We start from the raw sequence: 11,205 nt of genomic DNA, 5'->3' as shown, positions 1-11,205 counted from the left end.
GTGTAATTTATCTAGGTAAAATTAAATGTCACGTCTGTGATTATAACAGTGACGTCAGCGCCCTAGCCACGCTTGGCACTATTGCCGCCTATAGTTTTCTAGGTCTTCTTTTTGTAATTTTGACACTGACACATCAATTTGACATTCAGCCAGCCAAACACCAGCGCGCGGTGCTAAATTTATGCAAAATCTATGAGCCATACGAAGTAGGTACTTTTACCAAATCCATGTCACTATCACTGTCAGTCACCAGTCTGTCGGGTCGTCGTCTCGCGGAGTACTTATTATGTTCTATACTCAATCGGAAAAGTGTGATAAAAATACTTCACTTTAATTTTAACAATTTAAGATGTGGAGTGATTCATTATTGATTGTTTTCATATCAATTTGTACAGCATTTCTCGGTGAAGGTGAACCATGCGAAACGTAACATTTAGCATTTCGGTTAGGTACAACCCGTACGAATTAACTGTGCGCCTAAGGGATTACATTCCAGCGGAGTGCACAGTTGATTCGTACGAGTTGTATGTAAGTATATCTAACTTCACCATCATTTTAATTTGCAGGTTTGACTTGGATATTAGTCTATAGAACTGAAAAATATCAAAAACTGAAAGTAGAAGTTGAGAGACAAAGTATAAAATGTAAGTACCTATCTACCTACCAACCCAAAAAGAACAAGGTCTGACTACTAAGGATGCTGAAGACTGCAAAAAGGAGATGACACCTCTACATATCATTAAAAAGTGTGTTGATCCATCAATAGAGTGCAGCATAACATACTGCATTGGGCCTTAGGCCCTAAGAAGTAACTATAGCATTCCAAGAGGGTTGACACTAAGCATTTACAAATGGGGCCAGGGTTTAAATCATGATTCAAGCACTTTTCATCTAATCACAAAATGTGGATGTTTGCCATTCTATTATTCTAAATAATGTAATGTAATGTCTCTATTATTCTATATGTAATTATTCCAAACAAGTTTATGTTTGACTTAATAAATTTATTCAATTTTACAGTGGAAAAACGCAAAGAAGCTCATGGAGACTCCCTAGATAAACATCATAAAAAAAAGATTGAACGAGAAGAAGAAAGATTAAAAAATAACAACAGAGATCTTTCATTAGTTAAAATGAAGTCTATGTTTGCTATTGGCTTTGCTTTTACTGCACTTCTCAGCATGTTTAATAGCATGTAAGTGCATATTTTCTTCTTTCTGTACTTTTTATGTTATAAAAACTAGTGGTGTTATTTTTAAGTCATTGATTGTAACAAGACACAATATATAAACAATTGTTTGAAATGTTTGGCACCTTTGAATGGTTCGTAAGGTAAAGGCTTCAGGTCCTGATGCTATAGGGAAATCCAATTTAAAAAATTTTATTGAATTTTTCAGCTTTGATGGAAGACAGGTCCTGATGCTATAGGGAAATCCAATTTTAAAAATTTTATTGAATTTTTCAGCTTTGATGGAAGAGTTGTAGCAAAACTCCCTTTTTATCCTATATCCTGGATTCAAGGATTAAGTCACAGGAATCTGCCAGGAGATGATTATACAGATTGCTCCTTTATATTTCTGTACATTTTGTGTACAATGAGCATAAGGTAAATAAAAATAAAGGCCATATAAGATATTGTATGTGTAGTTATGTCTATACTAGCTGTTTACCTACGGCTTCACCCGCCTGACTTCCCTCTGGAACAGTTTTTTCATAAGAATAGTTGACTTAAAATATCTATATCATCTTTAAAATACACATAGCGTTAATATATATATATATATATATATTATGTTTTTATACTTGGCGCCACTTAGAATATAGGTTTTTCGCAAATCTCATGGGAACAATAGTTTTTTCCGGATTGAAAGGTACCCTATGTCCTTTTCCATACTCTTAACATTTTAAGAAGATTGGTTGAGTAGATAACGCTTGAAGAGGTAACAAACTTACTTTCGCATTTACAATATATTAGTTTATATATATATATATATATATATATATATATATATATATATATATATACTTCTGTATAAGCTGATATATGCCTGCAATATTTTTTTTATTTGATAACATAGTGAAAGAATATCCTTTTGTTTATAGGCAAAATATTCAAAAACTTTTGGGATTTGCACCATCTCGAGCAGCTTCGAAGCAAGGTGGAGCACTTTTTGCTGCACCGCCAGCTCAGTTCAAATAGTCTATATCATGTGGTAATGTTTTGTGAAGGTAATTGAGTAAATATTCGGTGTAAGTGAAGGTTCGCTATTAATTATTTTATATAAATAATAACTTTTGTTTATATCAATAAAAGTAATATATATATATTTGGCTTTTACTTTAATTTTTTGTATGGTATGACTACATTATGATACGACATTAGCAACTAAAATATACTCTTCTCTATTCACTGCTGTTCATTATTGTTTATTGTTAGAACACCCTTTCTCTTTATTATATTAAAATCTATGTGTTGTCACAATACAATTATCGTTAGAGTACATAACAGTTTCAATTAATATACATCAAATTCAATCAGTGGTTCCCCTATTAATATTCTATCAAACCCTAATCTTGTTAAGTCTATTGTTGTATAGTGACTGTCGATTATTAATTCAGTGATTGCTCTGCCTATACCTGGAGCATGTTGACAACCTAAAAAGGAAAATAATATCAATACTTACAGATAAAAAATATTTCTAGCTTGTTGCAGTGAGGAATTTTTTGTTTTTCTCATTGACTCAACCAGAACTAAGTTCTTAAGTTCAGAACTTAGTTCAATCAATTGAACTAAGGAATGTATCTGGTTGGTCACTATTGTTCTGGAGAAATGTAGTAACTGCCTAATTATGTGCATTTGAGGCAATGATTCTTTTATATTTGTAAAATTATTTATTTACCGTATTTGCCGAATCCAGCAGCTATATATAAATTATTGTGATAAGGATGAGGTCCTAAAATACCAGTCTCGTCATAAGTGTTGTAATCTTGTATTTCAGTTGTTAACAGTTTTGCCTAAAAAATAAAATAAAAATGAATACATACCTATATGAAATTAATTTCACAGACACTTTTTCGCGTCAAAATAAATAAACGTGTAAGTGGGCTATGTCTGTACATAGGAGACATTAAAGAAAAATAATTATGGGGGTTCTTTATGGGAATAAAAGCCAAAACATTTTTTTATTATTATTGTCTTTATGTTTGTTCACCCATCGCGCATAAACCACTGGATAAAATTTGTTGCGGTTTTCACAGTTGTATAGCGAATCGTCTAACTTAAAGTTTGGTATATGTATTTATTTATTTTATTTCATCGCGATATATTGCTTAGGACCCAGACCCATGATTAGACCCAAGAAAGACTTATCATTATTGTCTATCGACTCTAATAGGTACCTATATGTAATACTAGACTCTTTGCCCTTGGCTTCGCTCGCATGAATTTCCCACGGGAGTATTTTTTACCGCGATGAAAGGTGCCCTAGCTATGTCCTTCCTACTTAAATTACATGTATGCAAAATTTCAAGAAGATTAGTTGAGCAGGTAAATCATGAAGAAGTAACAAACCAACTTATTTTCAAATTTATAATATTAGTTAACATGAAATAAATTGACTTATCAAAAAAAATTGCTGTGTATGCCATACCTTTTTTTCTTTTGTCATAGGGAATCTGTTATTCAAAGAAGGTTCTATGATTGTATTATAAAATTCTTCCTCTGATATTTTTCTTGAGTTCTCATTGCCAAAAGGAACATGCCCACATAATAAATTATTCTCTAAACCATTCCTTCTCAACCATACTCCACTTGTATCCATTATTAGTGGAGTGTTTAAAGCTGCCTTTCCCTCTTCATCTTGAATTGAATAAATGCCATATTTTCTATAAAAAAGAATAATATTTAGATAACAATAAAGTTGATAATTATTATACTTTTTACTTAATACTTGCTTCAAGTGTTAAGTTATAATGAAATCTATTTCACACTCTACAACTAAATCTTGTGTAAATATAAAACCTGACTACCTCTCTTCTATTGGTAGTGGTAATGCCAAGAGACCATCATTTACTCCAATTTTAGCCAGTTTTGCAATTTCTCCCGATTGACTGCCTGCAGCTAAGATACAAGCAGCAAATTTGATAGCATGCTCTTCATTATCTGGTGTTTTATATAATACTCTATTTATTTTTTCAAATGAGCCAGGTGCAATCCCTTCCATCAATACATCACGTTGTTGTTCAATTTCAAAACCTGTTACTTCTGCATCTACATATATAGCTCCAAGTTCTTGTGACTTTTTAACAAGACCTTTTAAAAATGACCATGAATTGAAAACCCCTTCATTTTCAAGGCATATGCTACCTGTAACATTCAAATACATTTCAAACTTGGTAGAAGCATCAATTAGCTTCTCAATTGCCCTGTGCAATTGACATAGATTGCATGTGATCACTTATCCCATGTATTTTTTTTTTAAATCAACTAATCTTACCAAGTTTAATATCAGCAGTATTTATCCATGGAAATCGTTCTTGAATTTCATTAACAGATATGATTTCATTTTTCAATCCCATTTCTCTCTGTTGTGAAGCATTTTGTTCTAGTTTCTCTGCAAATCTTTCACTGGCTAACAGTAAAAAACCACTAGGTGTGTATTGAATATCTACATCTGCCCCCAGATTTGTTCTTGAGTTCCTCAAAAATTCTGCACCATAAGCAGATAGTTCAATGTTTTCTGGCAATGAACAATTCCGAATGAGTGTCCCGTGGGAAATATTATTTATTGCTTCTTTATACTGAAATGTACAAAATAATGTTACACAGTGGTAGCCCTTATTACAAAAATATTTAATACTTAATTATAATTTGGATATGAAATTGGTTTTGTTATAGGTATTGCATTTTTTTCCATTTCTGGATTTTGGTTCACTACAACAGCAAAAAGGTAAGCAAGCTCTTCCTCTTCCTGGGAATTGGTGTGGTCTGAATTTACATAAACTTATATTGATCAATATCAGCAACCACTATATAAGTAGCTAGGTTGTAATTTATTAAGTAGGTAACTTAATTGAATTGATTAACAAATGCTGCCTGATAGACTCAACTGTAAAAAGTTCCAAGTTTCAAGTTTGCTTCAAATTTTTATCAATTGTGTATGTACTCACTGTTAAATCTTTTTCTAAGACGACTACAGATAAACCCACGCCAGTCCTAGCTTTCAGGGCATGGGCAGTGGCAGAGCCTATAAACCCACCACCAATTATCACTATGTCTGCATGGGTTGGGTAGATTGTAGGTTTTTTTCTCAATCCAAAAAAATCCGGTATATCACTAGATATTATTCTCCATGTTCTCGTAAACGGATTAACTTCGTTTGAGTAACTTCGAAATGAACCGGTTGGGAAACGAATATAATTGTGAATTATTCTTGGAATCATTCTTACAACTTTGAAAGTTCAGTGCAAAAAGTATATATTACAATACAATCTTGCATTAATTTTATTTGTTTGATTGATGTGATAGGTTAGGATTCGTTTTGAAGGAAATAAATCCTACAATAACAATGAAATGAAACAAAGTAGATACCTAGGTAGGTATCCATGTAGGTAGGTACAGGGGGTGATTTAAACACGTTGTCGTGTACCTACATTGGTGCACGAATTTTGACAGTTTAGGTATGAAACTGTCAAAATTCGTGCACCAATTTAGGTACGTACGGCAAAAAAAAAATCTATCAAAATATCAATATTTTTTCGTTCGTTTCGTTTTAAAATCGTTATAAATCAGCGATATTTTTTCCGCTAAAATTATCGATATTTATTTCCAGATCAAAATCGATATATTTTTTAAAGCTCTGCTGTCTACTCATGCGTCACATCATGTATTTGACCAATCCAATTTCTTAAATTTAGAAAAAGAGTAGGTAGGCTGTGGATTTAGTTTTTTAAATTTTCGAATTTTTTGACAATTTTTGTAGATATCGTCGTTTTATTTATGGTCTTATGTCATTTATGGTCATGGATTTAGCAAGTAGGTTGACATGAAGCCAACATTATTGACTTTGACAATTGGACATTTTACACACAAACCTATTTTCTAAGACACAACATGGAATTAGTAGACGTACTAGTACCTGTATTCCGAAGTACGTATTAAATCCACGCACACAAAGCACAAGAAGGAATCGCAACAGACGAGACAATATAATTACAATCCGGTCCCGTCGGGCTGATTAGCCGGAAGAATCAAAACATGCTGTGAAATAGAAAGTTTATGTTTTATTTCTTTTAGTTCTTTTTTTGTTATGTTTTGAAATGGTACGACGACACGCAGAAAGCGCAGTTGTCGTCATGGCCTTACCATAACACATTGGTTCTGAGCGGAGCGGGAGCCATTGTTTGTGTAGACGGTAAGTAAAGTAGCTACAGATATAAGACCATTAGGGCGTTTGTCCACCGCCGCCGTCACCGAGAACGAGATTATTTCGGGCAGTTTATATGACGTAACGGCGATCGTTTGTCCACCGCGACCGATTTCGCTGGTTTAGTTTGTTCTAGCTGCAATGTGTGGTAGTCGTGACGGCGACGGCAGTATGTGGACAAGTTCATACGTGGTTTATATTGCCGGCACATCGTCCCGTCAAAATTTCGGGCCACGTTCTACCGGTCACGCCGATTTACTCGCAATTACGGGGACCGAGATAACGGTGCTCGGGTGACGGATGTTCGGGGGACACGCGGCTAAGTAAATGTATGTACCGCTACTTTGGCGCCGTCATCTCGTTCTCGGTGACGTCACGGTGACAGTGGTGGTGGACAAACGCCCTTACATTGAATGTAATTAGGGAGGTACTCTCGAAGTATCTACCATGGAATTTGTAGGTACTCCGTACCAAGTACTTACTAACTCCATGGTATCTACTGACATATAATGTAGGCATAGATGTATTAAATAGTTCTAGATAATAGTTATAGAAAAAAATCGACGACATTAGTAGGTACGGAGCATAGTGTCACGAAAACACTTCCCGCCTGCCGCCTCTCTTACCCGCATATTTCCAGCGGCCTATAATTGACCCCAAAATGTAAATATTTTTTGGAATAAAAAAGTATAAAAATTATATCGCAACTACATATAAACATACATACATACAAACATGCATACAATAAAATGTTTGTAACGCGATAACTTTCGAACCGTTGGTCTGATTTTGATGAAATTTAAAAAGTATGTAGGATCTGTCAATAGAATTTTAAGTTCGTGGGGCATCAAAATCAGTTAAGTCGTTTTTGAAATATTCACAATTTTGTATAAACTCATCAAAAATTTATTGTGTTCGCGAGGTCTATGTTCGCGGCGAACAACTGGTTTTACTTTATACCTATATTATTGCCAATGAATACTACCTATCTAACTTTAGACCTATCATCATGAAGATATTTTCCCAACAAAATAACGACATCAAGAATAAAAAAATCGGGGAAATTTTTTCCACTATTCTAGCAACACTTGCAAAATGGACGCTTGACTTGAACAATTTGAGTGCGTAAATATAAATCGAATATAAAATAAATCTAAGTTGTTAAGTGGTTACTCCATAGATTTTGGATATTTTTTTTTCTTTATGTGCCGAAATATAATTATGGTACAGACAGAGCGTTAAATATATGTTTTTTGTCTTTTTTTGCATTTTTACTTTTTACAATAAGAAAAGGGCAAACATATTTTTCTTATTGCTTATATAAGGTAACACCTGTCAAATCAAAAATTTAGGTACTTGTGCCATAGTCCGCCATGTTATGCGAAAGCGAAAGCAGCATAACAAATTAAAGTTTAATGAATGGGCTACATTGGTATATATAAAAGCAGACAAAATCTTTTTGGTTTATATGCCCAAAAACAATATAGGTTCCATACCAATTTCGTAGAATATGTTATTCAAAAATTTTCAAAAAAGTATGTGATTAAGCCAAATCTAATTATATTTAAAATAAAATTAATAAGGCTTCTAACAAAATGAAAGAAATTGGTAAAACAGTATCTAAAGAAAGCATTCCACAAATTAATTATAATAATAAAAAAACGACTTCGAAAAAAGAAATAGCTGATTTATTTGAAAATTATATTACTAACATACCTCTTAGAACTCACTTCTAATATAAATTCAAGTCCTAGTAATGCTGTATCTCTACTTAAAAATACTAATGTCACTGCATGTAGGTTGATCTAAATTTAAGTTTTCACACATAGAACCTAGTGACATCATTAAAACTTTTAAACAGCTAAATCTTAAAAATTCTGAAGATCATTGGGGTATGTCTGTTAGTTTAATTCAAAATATAATCAATGACATTGCTGTAGACTTAGCTTTTATATTTAATCAATGTGTTGACCAAAGTCCTTTTCCAGATTTAATGAAATATATTCCATTATTCAAAAAAGGTGAAAAATCTGAGCTTGGCAATTATAGACCAATTTCCATATTACCCGTATTAAGCAAGGTATTTGAAAAGATAATGCTCAATCAAATGCTACATCATTTTAAGACCCATAATCTTTTCGGCTTCACTGCCGGAAAAAGTACAAATGACGCGGGAGTGGCTCTTGTCACTCATATTTACAACGCGTGGGAGAACTCACAGGATGCCATTGGAGTATTTTGTGATCTTTCTAAAGTATTTGATTGTGTTGATCATGAAACACTTTTGCGAAAGCTTAGTCAATACGGTTTTAATTCTAAATCAATTGAGCTAATAGCTTCTTACTTAAAAGATAGGTTACAAACTGTTGATATTAATAACGTTAAATCAAATGGTTGCAATGTAAAAATTGGCGTACCACAAGGTTTTCTGGGACTCTTACTCTTCTTAGTTTACGTCAATGATCTGCCATACATGGTAGAAAAGCAGGCTGGCATCGTGCTGTTTGCTGATGATACGTCATTAATCTTTAAAGTAGACCGCCATAGCGAAGATGTTGATGATGTAAATCGTATTTTGTCTACCATTTCGAATTGGTTTTCTGCTAATAACTTATTGCTGAATGCAAATAAAACCCAATGCATTAAATTTACACTTCCCAATGTTAGGCAGGCTCACGTCGACGTGACTCTGAATGGAGAAAGCTTAGAAAGCTTAGATTTTGTACTAAACACTAAATTCTTAAGAATTACCTTGATTCCAAACTGCAATGGGACGCTCATATTAATGGCCTATCTAAAAAGCTTAGTTCTGCGGCATTCACAGTTAGGAGAATCAGACAACTGACGGACGTGGCGACTGCTAGATTAGTTTACTTTAGTTATTTTCATAGCTTAATGTCTTATGGGATACTACTTTGAGGGAGTGTTAGCACCATTAACACTATTTTCATTTTACAAAAAGAGCAATCCGTGCTATATATGGTTTGAGGAGAACGAAATCCCTTAGAGATTTTTTAAAAGATATTAATATTTTAATTTTACCCTCTCAATACATATTTGACAACATTATGCATGTCCAGAAAAATTTAAACTTATTTAAAAAAGTTGGTGATTACACTGATAGAGCCTTACGTAATAAAGATAAAATGTCTGTCCCCGGGCATCGGTTGGCCAAAGTTAATAATGATGTAAATTCGTCCTCCTAATTTTTAATATATGTATAATACCTATATTTTTTAATTGACGTCCTTGGAGAAAAGGCTGCGGTGAAGTTTGTTGCGCCGCTTCTTCTTCACCTGCGCTTTGGAAGCCGGCAGTAGACTTAGTTTAAACTCGCATCACGATTGCGTAGAAGGTATTTTTGGTCGTAAATCTGCAACAATATTGAAAATTCGCGCTTTTTGCCTTCATTGGCAATGTTTGTGTACCTTAGTTGTACCAGTTGCGCCATCTGCGCTGAGCTTTGCGTAATAGGCCCTTAGTATGCTGTAGCTGTATTTTTATAAGGTATATTTACTATGGATTTAGTACGGACTTCGTCGGAGTACCTACTAATTCCATGATTATACAAGTTTTTTTCACTTCTTAGTAAGTAGATACAGTCAACAGCACATCAACCTACCCAAATTCATTGCAAACTCGCCGCTATTACCACGCCGCCATGCCAGAGAGGTTTATATAGGGTAGGGTAACTTGATGTGCTGTTGACGGACTCTCATAAAGTTTGACAGTGTGTGGCGACATCTACCACGCCACATGCACAACGGCGCAGATGTAAAAAGCCGACCAAATGCAACTAATAACAAGCCACACAAGTGATCCAGGACTCTACGGACAGATGGCACGACGGTCGACTCAATATGGGCGTTTTCGATTGGAAGCATAAATACAACCTCCGACATGACACCGTCGGAGCCGTACGGTTCCCCAGGCGCAACACCTAGCCTGGCGGGAAGATCTTCCCTTTGTGGCGGTCGAGCATAATCACCTAGCTCCCGCTACAAGTGAAGTTGAATTGAATTTAAAAATATATTTTATTCAATATCTCAAGTAGGGCGTATCACGTGAAAATCGACACTGATTCTTCGCGTGTTGAGCTAAATTGAAGATGATCGCGAGCAAAAACATTTGCTCCTAAAAAATGATATGGATACAGTATCTTTTCTAAGCGGAATAGCGTACGTTACTCACCTGTCTATTAATATATGAAAACGTATTGATGATTTTAGTAATAAATACCTGACTATCAATATTATGTTAATTATCTGAAGAAATGATAAAACTTTATACAGATTTATTACTTATTTATAACTAGCTTTTGCCCGCGGCTTCGCCCGCGTGAATTTCATAGCAAAATCTCAATAGGGCGACTTTACTACAGGGCTCAAGGACGAAGCAGCCATAGTCAAAATGACTACGGACTATGGCTTTATACAGCAGAAGTTGACTATATGGGTGAGAACCCCAGCGGACTCCTGAGACTGCACGAAGAACATTAATACCTTGTTCGACTTTCCGGGAAACATAATTGAGATGGGTTAGGCCAGTCATTTTAGAATCCAGTGTGGCTCCGAGAAATTTAATTTCTTTGCGGATTTCAATTGGCAGCTCATTAACAGACAAGTTGATGGAGGGAATATTCCTTTTTCGAATAAAAACTACTGCACTACATTTACCTACGGAAAGTGATAGACCATGCATGTCCAACCAGTTGTTGAGGTAATAATAAAATAATGCAGAATTGAGTCCATCAGACGCGTCAGAAAAACTCTCGGATCGA

General features: G+C 34.5%; 2 protein-coding genes across 2 annotated transcripts; one reads left to right on the top strand and one right to left on the bottom strand.

Moving 5' to 3' along the window:
- Window positions 1–225: 225 nt before the first annotated feature.
- LOC128671192 (uncharacterized protein) lies at window positions 226–2,325 on the top strand. The gene is made up of 5 exons (XM_053747491.2): window positions 226–410; window positions 567–644; window positions 1,021–1,195; window positions 1,466–1,606; window positions 2,104–2,325. The coding sequence occupies exons 1-5, from the start codon at window positions 350–352 to the stop codon at window positions 2,198–2,200; spliced, it is 552 nt and encodes a 183-aa protein (XP_053603466.1). The 5' UTR covers window positions 226–349; the 3' UTR covers window positions 2,201–2,325.
- On the bottom strand, window positions 2,294–5,688 carry LOC128671188 (FAD-dependent oxidoreductase domain-containing protein 1-like). The gene is made up of 6 exons (XM_053747477.1): window positions 5,170–5,688; window positions 4,497–4,800; window positions 4,030–4,366; window positions 3,651–3,885; window positions 2,901–3,015; window positions 2,294–2,655 (listed from the first exon to the last, which is right to left on the bottom strand). Exons 1-6 carry the CDS (start codon window positions 5,440–5,442, stop codon window positions 2,516–2,518), a joined length of 1,404 nt encoding a protein of 467 aa, XP_053603452.1. The 5' UTR covers window positions 5,443–5,688; the 3' UTR covers window positions 2,294–2,515.
- Between the last annotated feature and the right edge of the window lie 5,517 nt (window positions 5,689–11,205).

Source organism: Plodia interpunctella, chromosome 1 (genome assembly GCF_027563975.2).
Source record: "Plodia interpunctella isolate USDA-ARS_2022_Savannah chromosome 1, ilPloInte3.2, whole genome shotgun sequence".
Classification (NCBI taxonomy): Eukaryota; Metazoa; Arthropoda; class Insecta; order Lepidoptera; family Pyralidae; genus Plodia; species Plodia interpunctella.
The sequence above is the reverse complement of the archived record's forward strand: the minus strand, read 5'-3'. Positions and strand labels throughout refer to the sequence as shown.

Bases quoted from the DNA above. Each gene is read 5' to 3' on its own strand.
- LOC128671192 (XM_053747491.2), top strand. From the start codon at position 350: ATGTGGAGTGATTCATTATTGATTGTTTTCATATCAATTTGTACAGCA. The intron at 411-566 runs GTGAACCATGCG...TTTAATTTGCAG, and splicing joins TACAGCATTTCTCGGTGAAG to GTTTGACTTGGATATTAGTC. The intron at 645-1,020 runs GTAAGTACCTAT...TCAATTTTACAG, and splicing joins TGAGAGACAAAGTATAAAAT to TGGAAAAACGCAAAGAAGCT.
- LOC128671188 (XM_053747477.1), bottom strand. From the start codon at position 5,442: ATGATTCCAAGAATAATTCACAATTATATTCGTTTCCCAACCGGTTCA. The intron at 4,801-5,169 runs GTGAGTACATAC...TGTACATTTCAG, and splicing joins TCTTAGAAAAAGATTTAACA to TATAAAGAAGCAATAAATAA. The intron at 3,016-3,650 runs GTATGGCATACA...TTTATTTTTTAG, and splicing joins CTATGACAAAAGAAAAAAAG to GCAAAACTGTTAACAACTGA.